At 54.8% G+C, this 15723-nt stretch overlaps 1 protein-coding gene across 1 annotated transcript; it reads left to right on the top strand.

Moving 5' to 3' along the window:
• The first annotated feature begins 527 nt into the window (after positions 1–527).
• Positions 528–12659, top strand: U2AF1 (U2 small nuclear RNA auxiliary factor 1). The gene is made up of 7 exons (XM_059392442.1): positions 528–606; positions 3126–3213; positions 10464–10513; positions 10662–10760; positions 11334–11467; positions 11559–11651; positions 12383–12659. The coding sequence occupies exons 3-7, from the start codon at positions 10484–10486 to the stop codon at positions 12528–12530; spliced, it is 504 nt and encodes a 167-aa protein (XP_059248425.1). The 5' UTR covers positions 528–606; positions 3126–3213; positions 10464–10483; the 3' UTR covers positions 12531–12659.
• The last annotated feature ends 3064 nt before the right edge of the window (positions 12660–15723 follow it).

Below are 15723 nucleotides of genomic sequence, written 5' to 3'. Positions count from 1 at the left end.
ACGGTCTGCAGCGGGAGGCCCGGCGGGGCGGCGGGCGGGGGGGAGGGGCGCGGCGGCCCTTCCGGCCTCGGGAGCCGCGCGCCGCCGCCTCGTGGGCCCTGGGCGGGCTTCCGCTCTCCGGCCGGAGGCTGCTCCGCGGCCCGCCCGCGGTGCCGGCGACCCGAGCCCCCGCCCCCGGCTCCGAACCGTCTCGAGTTGGGGCCGAAGTTGTCAGCGCGGCCCCCGCCTGCTGCCGCCGCGGGCGTCGGTCGGGCGCGCGGCCTCGGGCCCGCCGTGGTCGTGGTCCGGTCGCTCGGGGCGCGGGGCCGCTGGGCCAGCCTCCGGCGGTGGAAGCCCCGCGCGCGCCGGGCCCGAGGACGCGGACGCGGACGAGCGCGCCGAACTTGGTGCCGGCTCGAGGCGGGCGGAGCGCGGGCTCGCGGGCTCGGGGACGCGATCCGGCGCGGCGGAGCGCCCGGGCCTCCCCGCTCGCCGCTGCGGCCGCGCGCCCTCCCGCCCGGCTGCTCCACGACGAGCAGACAGTGCGGTTCCGATTTGACTGTCGCTTTGGGACGTTTCGGTTCCGGGACGGGAGTTCAGCCCGCAGGGGAGGTCTTGCTTCGGAGCGTAAGTCCTGCCTGGAAAACCGAAAAACTGAGCTCTGGTGTAACTGATTTTGGGTCCGTAGGTACCGCGTCGGGTTCTTCGGGCTCTTCAGGGCTTACGTTGCTGTTAAGTCCCTGGGTTTGCCCAGATAAGGTTTCAGTACCCCTTTTTCCAACACGGTGGGGGTTTTAATTATTATTCTTTAAAGATTTTTTTTAAGTAGCCTGGGCATCCAGCGTGGGGCTCGAACTCGCCAACCCTGCGATCAGGAGTGGGCGCGCGGCTCCGGGACTGTGCACCCGTCAGACACGTTACATTGTTTCTGTTTTCCAGGATGCAGGCTATCTTGTAACCTTTTGTGTTGTTGGGAAGAGGGTTTTTTGTTTTTTAGTAGCAAAACCACAGGATACAATCGTCCGTCCTAGTCACTTCAGAAACATTGTTGTCAACCGTAAGTCTGTCTCTGCTGACTTGAAGAGGAACAAAATCGGACGGTGTTCTCAAGGAGCTAGAAGGGAGGGAGGCTGGTCGCGGAAAGGATGATTAAAGTAAAACAGATCGAAGCTTGTTAGGTGCTAGGGAAGGTGGTCGCTGGAGGCACCTGGGAACTTACCTGTAAACCTCATCCTAAATGAATGGGCTCCTCTTCTGGGAAAAGAGCCTGCTCCCAGCTACAAAGATGCAGTGTTGATTTCATCCTTGAGCTGGTAATAGTGCCCTGACTTCTATTCCATGAAGTTTTTCCCTTATTCTTGTAAAAAGCTGCTCCTGGAGGTGCCTTCACTGTGCTGCCAACACTTGAAGTTTGGAGGTTTATTCCAGTAGCCTTTTTTATATTCCTGCTGTAAGAAACCACATTTCAGCCTGGTAGAGCTCTATCATGAGAGGCATGGCTTTAATTTGGAAACAAGATTATTTAATCTAAATTACTCCATAGTCTCATTTCAGGGCGGCTTGAGGGGTTTTAAATTGCAGGAGCCAGTATCAACTCCCAAAAAATGAAGATGATGAGTCCGGCCAACTTCTTTCTTTTTTCCCCAAGCTAGAAGTAAAATGTAGGTGTGTACCCATTAACAGGATTTAGCAAGTCTTACATTTGGAGTTATGGACATTCTCTAAATCCAAGCAAAAGTTCGTTCTCTAACGTAATCTTCTCCGTGATGGTGGATCAGACTTATTTTCTGTCTCTTCTTTAATTTCAATAGTTTAATAAGTGGGTCACTAAAAGTTTATTACTAGGAAAGTTTTGACTAATACCCGAAGCTCTGATTGAGCATGATGAAATGAAAGCCATCTCTGCAAGTACAGGAACAAAGATTGTTTTAATAATAGAGAGTAGTTGGGTATTGTTCAGGCGGGGCTGTCGCCCATTCTGAGGGATTCTTAAAATAAGCTCTTCGTTTTCAGGGGACTTTCTAAAGATGTAAGTTGTATATTGTACTTAAGTTCCGTAAGGAGAGACTTGTATGATGAGTTTGCAAATCCGTACAGTAATCGTATTCCTTCCCTGATAATCCTGACTTTCCCGTGTTTACTGCTACCTAGTAATAAGTCAGTGGCTAATTGGTACTTGTGAACCATCACATTTTGTTCAAGCCCTTTGATTCTAACTTTGGACCGACTGTCTGGACATAGGTCACTTGCTAAAAAATTGAATCTACGGGGTAACCGTCCCACCTCTGCGAGTCCAATCTGGGGCCCATCCAGTAAGATTTCATAGTTCATCACAGGTCTGAGCCAGCGGACGCTGCTGTCGCGATGGCTGGATCGTTAGGTTTGATTTCGTCTGGATCATCCCAGTGTTTGAACAGCAGTAGGAGAGGGCTTTGCGACAGGGACAGAAGGTGGCCTGACGTAAGAACCGACGGAGGAGTTCCCCAATAGCCTGTCTTCAGTGTATTGAAACCAGGAGACTGGCTTGCTTCAGACCTGTGTTTGGAAATTTCCTGTTGGTCTGGCGTCACGAACGAGAGAGCATGGACTCTGTTAGATAATGATTGCATTTAGCGAGTCGTTTTATGAGGCGCACACGCCGTCTCTGATTCTTGGAACAAAGCCAGCTTGGCATTTTCCTCGTTTCACAGATGGCTCCTGGGACCCGGAGAGGTGGGTGCCTTGCCCAAGGCCAGATAGCTAGTGGGGGGAGTCAGAATCTTAACCCTCACTGTGCCGGCTTGGTGCCCTCGAGAGAGAATTTCATCGTAGAACACTAGAGAGCGGATATGTTTTTCAATTAAATTGCATTTTAAACAGGATATTTCATTTAAGAAAAAAACACTATAGAGCAGAATGAGTAGCTGAGAGTCGATATGGATGAGGGGTCCTGGGCTGGGAGTTAGAAACTCTTTGTTGGAAGTAGCGTGCTTGTCAAGAGGCCCGTTCAAGTGATGTTTCCGGAACTGCTGCCCCAGAATGCCCTGCGCCTGGGTGTTCGTGGCGCCAAGGGAGAAGAGTTGGGTAGCATGTGCCGTGGTGTTGGCGTGTTTACACGTGTCTGATGTCTGCCCAGCCGAATAATCAGCTCTTCTTTTCCCTTACAGAGTCAACTGTTCATTTTATTTCAAAATCGGAGCATGTCGTCATGGAGACAGATGCTCTCGCTTGCACAATAAACCGACCTTTAGCCAGGTTTGTTTGTTTTCCTTTCTTTTTTCTGTTCTCATGTAAATTATCAAAACCTCACGTACTTTACAGAGGCAGTTAATAATGTCCGTGTATCCCGTCGGGCGTTTTTCTCTCTGTTTTATTCTCCATTCATGTTCATGAGTTTGTTCTTCTGTTTCAATGAGAACGAGGCAGCTGAACCACCCCTGGGGGAGGTCTGCGAGACAGGTCCCTCCTCTTTTACAGAGGAGTGATTAATGTTTGCGTGTTGGCTGTGACTGGTCCCTGCCGCCCAGCGCCCCCTCTGCCCCTCCTGTCCCTCTCACAGACGTGGGTCCAGTGGGGTGGCCGCAGCAGCGAGGAGCCAGCTTGTGTTCCAGGCGCTGGTAGAGGCCCTGCAGGCTGTCTGCGCTTTGCTGTCTCCAGGCCGGCGGCGGAGACAGAGCTGGCTGCGGGAGATGCTGGGGCCATTCTCCACAGAGCCCCAGGCAGTGTCAGTCCTCCGGTGTCCTGGGACACCCCCGCATTCAGACCCCCAGGCAAGGGGATAGCGAGGTCATTGTGTCAGAGAAACCTTAAAAATGAAACCGAACGTCAGAAGATAGCATTTACCTTCAGTTAGTTGCAGCCACTCTGTTTGATCATTTGAGGGGGTTCCCTGTTAGCCTGAGCTCAGGGCCGCTGTGAGTTCAGGTGAGTCAGAAAGTGTGACACGGGGTAGGTTTTGTTTGGTAATTGAAGAACAGGCAAGGGTTTGCTCCCTACAAGTGATCACTGCTGAGTTAGAGGGAGAAAGCACCTGTAGCAGGGACAGGGACAGGAAGTGTCTGCCCACGTTGATCTGAGCATTTGGAGTTTGAAGACTGCAGTGTTTCCAGACCGAGGACTTCTGAGCTCCTTCCAAGACTACGGCAGGGTCTGAGTGAGCTTCCTCTGAGCCGCTCCATCACAATTGTGTGTAGCACCCCTGGGAGCTGCCAGACTCGCCTTTGAGCTCACGTTGTCCTGCTGATGTGTTGTAAACCTCTGTCAGAATAGATACTGGGTTTTTCCTATAAGGATTTAGGAAAATCAGCCAATTGCTCTAAGAAAGAGACATTTGTATATTCTAATTTACGCCCATAGAAAACCGCACAATGTAATGGGTTTTTAGAAACCTTTAGAAAGGGGGGAGATGGCTTCCTTTCCTGCATTAGTCTGCTGATAATGGCACGATTGATATAACAAGAATCTCTCATAACTTACAAATATGTCTCTTTGAATTTCAGAATATCGGAGATCTTGCTTTAAACTTTGTTTACTCTGTTTCTTTTAAGTCCTTTGATTTTTTGGACTAAATCTCCCCAGCTAAGCCAGGGGTCCTAGGTTGGGCAGTAACCAAATGTCTTGAGTGTCCACTGAGTTTTTTTACTTTGGGGGGTTGCTTACAGATGTGGCAGGTGTTGGGCCGAGAGGGAAATGATCCTGGCAGGAAAGTTTTCTTCAAGCTCTCTAGAGACACGGCTTGTGTTCTCTCTGAATCTGATGACCTCAGGATGTTGGCGGGAAGTGAATTTTAGTACAACGGGTCAGAAAGAGAGCGAGTCCGTTAGTGTTGGGTGGGGTCGGCTGTAACGTGTTTGCCTGAGCATCTCGCTCCGACTGGCTCGGCTGGTCCGCTGGTTGCAGGCAATCCTGACCTCCCCTGATTGTAACGGAACGTCGTGGCCCACTCTGAGTGACGATCCTTTTCCTAAACAGCCACTGCCAGATGATCTGAGTGAGACCTAAATGAATTTCTTGTTGAGTAATTGGGCTCCGTGCAGTTCCCTCCCAGCGCGATCACATACACGCTGGCGGTTCCTATTGAAAACTGAGTCAGATCAGCTTTGGGAAATACCGGAGGCAGAGAGAAGTTGTCCTGGGGCAGTACTTGATGGCTAGGGGAGGAGGCCATGCCCGGCGAGAAGGGTCTGCGTGTGCGTGTGTGTGTGAGGTCTGGCTGTTAGATGTTCCTCCCCCGGGGGTTTCCCCACAGCAGACCTTTGGGGAGTGCCCACCCAACATCTTCCTTTACATGTAGCTAGAAACGGAAAGGCTGCTTCTGTAAAACCACTGAACTGCTTTGGAGCTGTGTTGAGACTGAACCTTTATTTTTCTAAATCACGCAGTTCATTCATTCAGCCTGTAAAACTCAGTGTGGGTTTCTTTTTAAGCTTCTTGCAGTGATGTGGACGTTAAGATTCATGTACTGTATTAGCCTACTAACTTAAACGTGGTTTGTTTTTTCAGACTTGGTTTTAAGAAGAACGGTACAATGTAAGGTTTCAAGTCTGCCTGATCCAGTTTAAAGCACAAGGGCTAAAAGGATTTTTTTCCCTTAAAAGAAGGATCGGAAAAGAACAGATGTTTAAGCTGTTGTATTATGTAAACAGAGGTCCCACCAAGCAAACAGGAGTGTGTCTAGGTGTCCGTGACAGTCAGGACACCCATTTGGTGCGCCTGTTTCCTGGGAGACCAGACAGCTTGATGGACTGCATACAGTTGACTGACGCATTTGGTTTTAAAAAATACAATTTTGTGTGGGGAATATGATTATCACGTGAAGTTTTCGACATCATAGCTTGAAGTATAAGAAAATGTCAGTGTGTTATTATTTATTTTGCACTAAAACACTTGAATAACGTGGGACTACCGAGAATAATGGCTACAGTTTCCTCTTGGTTGCTGGCTGACTTGCCCTAAGTCGCTGCCCACACTCAGTTTTCATCATGTGGTGGTTTGGGTGCGCTCTCAGGGGACGAGCGCCTGCCTCGTGGGAAGCGAGCGAGCGCTGAGCCATATGCAAACAGGTTGTCTCTTTGCAATTGTCTGATACATGCACAGCAGCCGGTAGAATTCCCCTTTTTATTTTTTTTTCCCCGCAGACCATCTTGATTCAAAACATCTATCGTAATCCCCAAAACAGTGCACAGACGGCTGACGGCTCACACTGTAAGTCCCACAGTTGGAGAAATTTTTTTAAAACAATGGTGTTAAAGAGCCCACTCTTAATTGAGACAAATAATGTTGGCTTCTGAGCTGCTGACGTAGAGCTGTTGCAAACAGGACAAGGTGATGAAGGCCTTGGTACCTACAGCAAGAACCTGGTACTCGGCCACGTCCAGGAGGCTGCCGTCGGCACGGGCGCTGGGAGGCCTCTTCCCTGGGTTGACGTTTGTTAACGAGAGGGAAGGGGTCTGTCCCTGCGACACTTGACAGCCGCCAGCATCACTGGTCTTTCCAGTGCCTGAACGCTTGACCTTAATATGAGGTTCTTTCTGTAAAGCCACAACTCTTAGGAATATTTAGGAATCACTAAGGTAAGTTGCCCAATAAGTGTGGGTTTTATTTCACCATTACAATTTTTTCTCTAGGACGTGGAGATCTCATGATATGTAATTATTGTATTTCTCTGCTCCCGTGGTTCTTGTCATCAGCTGGTGCGGGCACTTCCTCGGCTCCTGACGTTTTCTGTAACACGGAGAACCGTCTTGGCAGTAGTCTGCCAAGGTGCTTGTACCCTTACCCGGGGAAGTCCGCAGCGGGGAGTCCTTGCGTCCCATGGACAGAAATACAATATCCGCATATCATGGCATCTCCGTGACGGTGCAGGGTTAGGGCGCTCCAAGACAGCCACCCGCTAAGAGAGAACATCTCTGCTTCGAGAGAAAATAACTTGCTCTTTTTTCAGCACTGAGTCTTGACTGAAGTGATCGCCACAGGAAACCGGTGAAGTGTTTAAATTTAATTTTCCGTAATATAAAGTTGTTGCGTTTTGTATTTCAGACCATTGCCCTCTTGAACATTTACCGTAACCCTCAAAACTCTTCCCAGTCTGCTGACGGTTTGCGCTGTAAGTTCATCCAAGTTCCTTCCCTGGTTCCCTGGGCTTGCGCGTCAGAGCTCAGTGTCCGCTCCGCCTGGTCTGCCGCTGTAGTGTCAAAGACAGCCTTCCGCTAGACATGCCGAGAGCTTTTGTCCACTGACCCCTCGGAAGCCTCTGAGATCGCAGCTCCTGCCCACTTACTTAAGCCATGAGAAGGGACCGGAAGGGATGCCCTCCCTGTCCCACAGCTCAGAGCTGCCGCTCTTGTCCTGCACTGTCCCCCTAGGGGAGACTGTGCCTGGAATTAAGTGTGCAGTTACGTTCTTCCCCTCTAAAGAGCAACAGCATTTAAGTTTCCGGTTAAGAAACAAGTGCTTTGGAAATTATGTTTGAGGTTTTATTATTTCTCATTAGACTCGTTCTTAAAAGTCCATTCTGGCGCTCCCGCTTTAAGTGCGAGAGCATCGTTCCGAGAGCGTTTCCCAAATGAGGGTCCTCCGAGGGGCACGGACCCTCCTGAGTTTTTCTCCACGCTAGCCCTGGGCCAGCTCAGTCTGTAATCAGCCCTTTGGGCGGCCGTCTGCAGCCGCGGGGGTTCGCTTCCCCCACGTGGGCAAGAGGAGGAGGCACATGGGCCCTGGAAGCAGGGCTGCGTGGGGCACTTAGTAGACACGGCTCCCTTCTTCCTGCTTTAGGAAGCAGTAAATTTAAGTTACGAACGTTGTGTTTCCCAAGGGCTAGTTCTTCGAGAACAAGATCTGTGTTCATATCACTGGAGATTTCAGAAAATTGAAATTTTAAATTTTATGGCTCTTGAGCCGTGGAATCAGTCTGCTCGTCTGGATAAGCAGAAGCGAGTCCCCGGACTCCTATTAAGATCACGGGGTCCGAACCAGGCGGCTTCTCGCTCGCCAGTTTGTTCTGAAGCTGCAAAAATTCATGCGAGGTGCTGTCCACAGAGGCCCTGGATAGCCACAGACCTGAGTCCAACACACCCTTGGCCTGTAGCCCCTTAGCTTATAGGGCGATCTACACGGCTCAGTGTAGTGGTCCCAGCAGCACTGCCCGCTCGGGCCAGCCCCTGACGGGGGGACCGCCCAGTGGTGCACCTGTGAGTGCACGGGTCTGTGGGGGAGGGGCTGGTAAGGTTTTCCTGCCCAGACACTGTCGGTCTCCACGCTGATCCTGACCAGTCCTGACCGGGTAGCGGATCATTTGTGTCCCCAAGTGTGATGGTAACAGGATTTACTTGGTAGCCCTTGTTTTAAAATATTTGGTTTTGCTTTGTTTATTTTGTTTTGTTTTGTTTTATAAAGAAACAAGATGAGTAGTTGAAGAGAAATGCTTATATATGAACTTATTAAATAATTTTGGTAACAGCCCTGCCCTGGGATAAAACCAATGAGAGGTTGATGATTGAGTAACAACAGTTAATCATTCTTTGCCCTGATGGTTTACCTGGGGACTACAGATGCTTCATTGACAAAACAGTGTTGGATTAGTTTTCCTCGTGTCTCTCCCTGCGGTTCACGGTGCTCTTGTTGTGCATGTGCTACAGAGTAAAGTTTAGCCGTACCAAATACTCCGATTGTGGGGTCCTGATTCCACAAATTAAATGAAATTCTGACTCTTCAGTTTAGGAAGAAAATCCGCTTAAGCTGATGAACCTGTGGCAGACCTTTTGAGAAAATTTTCAACCGGCCAGGTTCATCCAGTCCCTGAATTTACACCTTTTTGACACACCCTTTCGTCTATAAGTACGAACCCAGTTTAAGGATGTGTCTGTGCGAAACGGGGTTTTGAGGTGCCGGTCTGTAGCATCTGCTGAGTCCCACAGGTGGCTTTGCAGTGAACCGGGTTCTTAATCGCTCACCTCTGTCCTGCCCGAATCACTTGACTGAAAATCTATAAGCTGAGTATAGAGGATAAAATAGGCCCACTGTGGAGCATTTTCAAATGGAACTTTCCAGAAGTTACTAAGCTACAGGAATATCGTTCTCCAGCGAGAGAATAGAAGTAATCACGAGTACAGCAGTGTCCGAACCACCAGCAGAGCCTGATTTTCAACACAGGTAGCACTTTGAGCGTGTAAATGCCTTTTCTCCTCATTTTGTTCTGGTGTGAGCAGGAAATGTAAACATTAAAATCTGCTTCTTCTCCCGACCAGCTGTTCTGTTTGCTCAGGGCTAGATGGCTACAGGGAAGGAGGTTCTGTTCACGATAGCATGTCCATGGGACCGGGCCGTCAGGAGGAGGAGTTGTTGCCTAGTGCAACCGAGAGTTTTCATTCTAAAGGAAGCTGGACTCCTGGAAAGTCCAAAATAACTACAGTGCAGGAATCCCTCCTCCCATGCATTAGAAAGTAAATCTCGGCCATTCTCAGAATCCAAAAGTTGAAAGCTCTTGTCCTTGAAGAGAAGGTTTTTCCAGAGAGCTAGGAAACCACTCCAGGGCAGCTCAGTAGCTAGATCCGAGCGCCTCAGCTCCACTCCCTCAGTGGGGTGCGCCAGGCGAGGCCAGGGGTGTGGTCGTGGAAGCGGACAGTTGAACATTGAGCCTCGAAGCCACTCAGCCTTCGTAGGCTCCCAGAGCTGGCTGTGTGGCACACTGGTTTATCGGCCTGCCAGCTTTGTGATTTCTCACATTTAGGTCAAGAGAATTCTAGAATTTGAACGGTAACACTTGGTAGAGAGAATGACAACAAAGACAGAATGTAAATTTGGAAAAGTGTCCACACAGCGGACAGGATTTCACTTAGTGCATGTGCATTACGGAGATAAACTTGATGGAAATAGTTCTGGAGTATGAGCTAATGCTTCCTTCAACAAAGCATTGTAACTTTCCCTTTATGCAGAGGCATTTAAAGTACTGTAACTGAACGTGGTCATTATCCTACTGAGTCTTTATTTATGGTCATTTGGGTTTTAATCGCCTCAGAATTTTATAATAGCATCGTGTGGCTGTTCATCTGTAAAAGAAATCAGTCAGGAACATCAGCTCTTAATCACTTACCCTGATTGCGACTTTTATTTTAGCCTAAGAAAGGGGGAAAAACATCCATGTGATTCCTTGGCCTCTATCTTAAATTGTAAAAGGAAGAGAATTGTTATTTAAAAAAAGTTCTCGAGGGTAAACTCGACCCTTACACTTCCTGAAAACATGGCCCTTTGATGCGGATTAAAACTTGCTGTGATTGAACGGCCTGCAGTGAGACGGTCAGGAGGGGCGTCTAAGGAGGGGCGTCTAAGAAGCTCCCCGCACGCGCAGGTTCCGGGCGTCCCGCGGGACCGTCAGTTCTGGTAGAACGCAGCTCCGTGGTGTTTCCTCTCTAGATAATCGAATGTGTGTGACTGTAGCAGGCTGAGAGAAACGCAGCGTGGCGGCGGGCCGGGCTCCCGTCTAACCAGCAAGGTTTCTGTGTTCGCAGGCGCCGTGAGCGACGTGGAGATGCAGGAGCACTACGACGAGTTTTTCGAGGTGAGACGCACCGTTGGAAAGGGACCGGCCCGGTCGCCCTCTGTCCCGGGGGGCTTACGTTTTCTCGTTGCGAGAGAAGTGGGCGTGACGTTCGGTTCCTCCTTCATCTTGAGTGTGTCGTGAGCCTTAAAGGCCTGTCCCCCCGCAGGAGGTTTTCACAGAGATGGAGGAGAAGTACGGCGAGGTGGAGGAGATGAACGTGTGTGACAACCTGGGCGACCACCTGGTCGGGAACGTGTACGTCAAGGTGAGAACCGTGCGGCGCGTCCGGGGACTGGGGACTCCTGACCTTTGCAGACTGCGGGGTGAAGACCGCTTGCCCTTGGGTTTCAGCTGTGCACTTGGAAGTTGGGGTCGCTCCCTGCTGGTTGATTTCAAGGCGCTCAGGTGTTGGCTGGCCGGAGCCCAGGTGTGGCGGCCACCTGTGGGCGCGGGAGGGGCGCACGGGCCACCGCGGTCCCCGGGGGCTCTTCCATCGGGTCTCCATAGCCGTTCCTGACGGGCTGTGTAGACACAGGAGAAGCTGGTTAATGCGTGTGGTTCCTTTTTCCCATTTTGTAAAACCCCTGGCCTGCGCACGTCCTCGCATCTGCTCTTTTAACGCACTGAAGCGGGAGGCCAAGGCCATGGGCAGCTGGCGGGGCCTCGCGCCGCCGCAGAGTGCAGCTGTGGGATTGCAGGGAGAGGCTGCGCTGCTCTTCACCTGCTGCGCGGCCCGTCCGCCTCACTTGACCCCCGTGAGCACGCGGCGCGCGTTCGGGCCAGGGCTGGGAGGCAGCTGGGAAAGCGCGGCTGCAGGCAGCTCCCCTCATCTCCGCAGTTTCGCCGCGAGGAGGACGCGGAAAAGGCCGTGATCGACCTGAACAACCGCTGGTTTAACGGGCAGCCGATCCACGCGGAGCTCTCCCCGGTGACCGACTTCCGAGAGGCGTGCTGCCGCCAGTACGAGATGGGGTAGGTGACGGACGGGGTGCGGCCCGCGGGGGGGGGGGCTCGGGGGGGTGCGGGGAGCGGTGCACGGCATGTGGGCTCTGCTTCCCCGCAGGGAGTGCACGCGAGGCGGCTTCTGCAACTTCATGCACCTGAAGCCCATTTCCAGAGAGCTGCGGCGGGAGCTGTACGGGCGTCGGCGCAAGAAGTGAGTACCTGCCGTGGCCGGCAGCCCCTGTCCCCGAGCCGAGCATGCACGTCCCCCTGGGGACAGCGGGACGTGCTCTGCAGAGAGCAGCGCACGCACATGTGGTCCCGCGAGCCCTTGGTGCCTGCGTGACAGGAGTGGGCTTCAGTCCCTCGGCAGAACTGGGCGCTCCTTTGGGGGCTCCTGGTTTGTGTCGGTTTGCTTTGGGGGGACATGGGCACAACCGGGCAGTCTGTGTGTCTGGGCCTGGGATCGAAGCACCCCCCCCGGGAGCGCAGCACAGAGACTGAGCCGGGGTGTCCGGGGAGGGTCCCTCGGCCTGCGCAGCTCGCGCTCTGGCCCTGGGAGCTCTCGCCAGTCTCCGTATGCACGCGCTGCCGGCGGTGGTCCCGTTGTTGGCACGGGGGGAGCCCTGCCCTCCCCGCCCCAGAACCGGCCCTGGTGGGGGAGTGTGTGTGCACACAACGTTTGCGTGTGTGTGTCTCGAGCATGGTGGCAGTTCAGCCCCCAAACTTTGGTGCCAGGGTCCCGGAAGTGGGGGCCGTGGGAGGTGACCTGACCCCGATCCTGCTGGGCCCCTCTTTTTCCCCAACGCGGGCCGTGGCTGCGCGGTTTCCCTTGGTTCATGTGTCCCCTCGGTGGGAGACGCGTCCGGAAGTGTCCACCGCTGTGGGTTTCCACCCGGGCTTCGCTGTGGATGCCGCAGTCCCGTTTCTTTTCCTTGGTTGCAGGCATAGATCGAGGTCCCGGTCTCGGGAGCGTCGCTCTCGGTCTAGAGACCGTGGTCGCGGCGGTGGCGGTGGTGGCGGCGGCGGCGGCGGGGGACGGGAGCGTGACAGAAGGCGGTCGAGAGACCGCGAGAGATCTGGGCGATTCTGAGCCGTTTGTACCGTCTGTCTGCCGGGCAGTGCCGTAGTTGATTGACCAGACCAGTTCGTAACGGGGATTTTTTTTAAAAAACAACAAAAACAAACAAAGATGGGTTTCTGAATAAAATTTGTAGCGATACAGTGCCTCGGTGTCACTTACTGCTCGTGCTGTCGGCGGAGGCTGGTCCCCATCCTGACCTGGCTCTGCACGGCGCCGTGGTTCCAAGCGTGGGAGACCCCCGCCCCCATTAAAGGACAGTTCCCCTGGGGCATGGTCAGGCCTGTTGCCCGTTAGGCCTCCATGGTAACCGGCAGTCCGGCGTCTCTCCTCCGAGGCTCCCCGGGAGCCCAGCGTGGGGCAGGGGCCCCGCGCACTCACAGGAGGGCTGTCCGGCCGGCTGCTGCGGCCCACCTCTCGCCCAGGCCTCGCATCTGCTTGCCGGGCCTCTGCAGCCAGGAAGCAGGGCGCTGCCTGAAACCTGGGCGTGCCTGGAGTGGCAGAAGAGCCCCGGGCCCGGCCCTGCACGGGGCGGGCTGCAGCCGCGGCGCCATCCCCGAACCGAGAGAACGGCAGCGTGTGCGCTGCGGTGTGACCTTGACTGCTGTCACCGGTTCTGGCCCTCGCACGTCTCAGCCAGGGGCGCTTCCTCACAGGAGGTCACGTCCGTGGCGCACCACGGCATGGTTCTAGGGACCACCCTGGGACCCTGCCCGTCCCCGCCTGCTGCTCGGCCTCCGGGGGCTGCCAGCCAGCTCAGGGAGCCCGTGGTCAGCCCCGCTCCTGCGCTCTGCATGGCCCTAGGGACGGTGCATGGGAGGTGGCGTGGGGAGCAAATTCTGCTCACTCCACCAGGATGGGGGTTTTTTGGTTTTTGGTTTTTTCATAAATGTCTGTTTTTATAGAAGGAAACATTTCAGTTTTTAATTTGTTGAGAGTGAGCACAAGCCGCGGGTGGGCCGAGGGAGAAGCAGGCTCTCCCTGCAGGGAGCCTGATGCGGGGCTGGATCCCAGGACCCCAGGATCGTGACTGGAGCTGAAGGTAGACACTTAACGACTGAGCCACCCAGACGCCCCAGAAAGCTTTTGCATTGTTCGTTTTGGACATTTCTAAACCTGCAGGGCCGTGGAGGCTGCCGGGAGGCCCTAGCTGCTTTACGTCTGCGCCCCTGCCCTGCAGACTTGGCCCCACAGTCTGAGAAGAGGCCCTGCCCTGCGCGACTGCCACGGGGCCTCATGTCCCACATTGCCCTGGGGTAGGGTTGGCAGCCATAGGCCTGGCCAGCCCGTCAGGACGCGCGTGCCAGCAACGGGAGCGAACGGGGACGAACGCCTCCTCGGCCATTGGAACGTCCAGCCGGCGTCCCGCGCCGAGACGCGCGAGGGCTCGACCCTCGACAAGCGGGTGCCCACACGGAGGCGGCGCCCAGGGGACTTGCTCTGAGAAGTGCCCCATTCAGACGAGCAATCCATGCAGGGCCGCATGGCGGAGGCTCCAAGGGCTGGAAAGCGCGAAGCAGACGAGGTGATGGGGTGCCGCCCCGGTCTTCGCCAGGCACGGGGATTCGGACGCAGCCCGAGCACCGCCGCGGGCAGGGACCTGGTCGGGTCGGGCGCCGTCCCGGTCGATGCACACAGCCTTCCGAGGCGCGAGGAAACCGCTTTGGTTGGCGACCACGCTGTCCTGGGGCAGCAGCTGGACCGCACCGCTGGCGAGCGCCGCAGCAACAGCAGGAAAGGCCGGCGGGCTGTAGGATCGCACCGCCTGCCTCTCCCGGTCCGCTAGGGTTTGCACCCGCCCCCACGTGGGTTTGCACGCCAGGCCCGGAGCCAGGTGGCCGCTTCTCGGGGCCTCACCTTGCCTCATGCGGCCGGGACCTGGGAGGGTCCCCTCTTCCCCCGGAACACCCCGGGCCTCGTGCCCCATTGACCCAGTTCGGTGCGACTTACTTTTCTGGTAAGAATGAACAGCTTCCAGGGGCGCCTGGGGGGCGCAGTGGGTTAAGCCTCTGCCTTCGGCGCACGACATGATCCCAGGGTCCTGGGATCGAGCCCCACATCGGGCTCTCTGCTCAGCGGGGAGCCTGCTTCCTCCTCTCTCTGCCTGCTTGTGATCTCTGTCTGCCAAACAAATAAATAAAATCTTAAAAAAAAAAAAAAAAAAAAAAAAAAAAACCTGAACAGCTTCCAGGCTCTCTGAGATGAGGATGAAAACAAACAAAGCCTCACAAAAATGGGACAGACACACCCACAGCAAGGGAGTCTCGGTTCTGAATAGGGACATGAAGCCTGAAATAAACCATTGGCCGGCAGCATCCCGCAGCCCTTGCGAAGGGGCACCGCAGGGCCCCTGGCAGACGCGGGACCCAGGGGCGGCGGGGTAAAGCCCACGCTGACGGTGTCGGGGGGGGCTGCCTGACGCATTCAGCACAGGAAACAAGTAGGAAGAGCTGAGGGAACGGCCAGCCCCACATGGGCCCTCCCCGCCTCCGAGCTCTCCTGGAGGGGACAGCAGCCCCGTAAGCTTCGTGAAACGGGGCCATTTTCCCGGTGTTTCAGTTCTACCGAAGCGGTATGTTTATGCATAACCTGGCTTGCTCGTGCGAGGCTTCTGCACGGCCCCTGTGTGTTTTGGACATACCTGCCTAGAGATCTGCAGCCCCAGGTCTCCCCGCGGCCAGCAAGGAGCAGAGCGGTGCCGCTCGTCCCCGTGGAAATGCAGGACCCTCGGTGTCGCTCAGGGCCCCTCCCAGCCTGCTGGGGAGAGGCCGGCGGGGCCCAAAGTGGGCTGGGAAGGGGCCCAACCTCCATTAAGGCTGCTGTCCATCAGCCACTGCCCCCCGGGGCTCCTGGCTCCACAGAGTGAGGCCTCTGTCCCGACAAGGTGTGGAACAAGCGAGACCGCAGAGCGTCTGCAGCGGGGCCTTGCCTCCCCCCAGCCCGTCTCCCCTGACGCCCAGGCCCGGGAGTCCCCGCAGCAGCTGTGCAGGAGGTGGGTGAGGACGAGGCTGTGGTCGGACAGCGCTCCTCCCACGCCCGCGGCTGGGTCGCCTTCCCTCGTCCGAGTTCAAGGCCTCCGCTCCACCTCATCTCAGGTGATGGAAGCTTGCCCACCAGGTGGCTGCCTTCCCATGCTCCGGGAGCAGCAGGACAGGCCCGAAAACAGAGCCAGGCCAAGGGCACACGGCCCTCAGGAGAGGTCCCA

Source organism: Mustela nigripes, chromosome 2, assembly GCF_022355385.1.
Source record: "Mustela nigripes isolate SB6536 chromosome 2, MUSNIG.SB6536, whole genome shotgun sequence".
Classification (NCBI taxonomy): Eukaryota; Metazoa; Chordata; class Mammalia; order Carnivora; family Mustelidae; genus Mustela; species Mustela nigripes.
This window is presented reverse-complemented; position numbering and strand designations above follow the sequence as displayed.

Excerpts from the sequence above, each read along its gene's own strand:
- U2AF1 (XM_059392442.1), top strand. The coding sequence starts at position 10,484 with ATGCAGGAGCACTACGACGAGTTTTTCGAG. Across the intron at positions 10,761-11,333 it reads TCGGGAACGTGTACGTCAAG|TTTCGCCGCGAGGAGGACGC; the intron begins GTGAGAACCGTG and ends TCATCTCCGCAG. Across the intron at positions 11,652-12,382 it reads TACGGGCGTCGGCGCAAGAA|GCATAGATCGAGGTCCCGGT; the intron begins GTGAGTACCTGC and ends CCTTGGTTGCAG.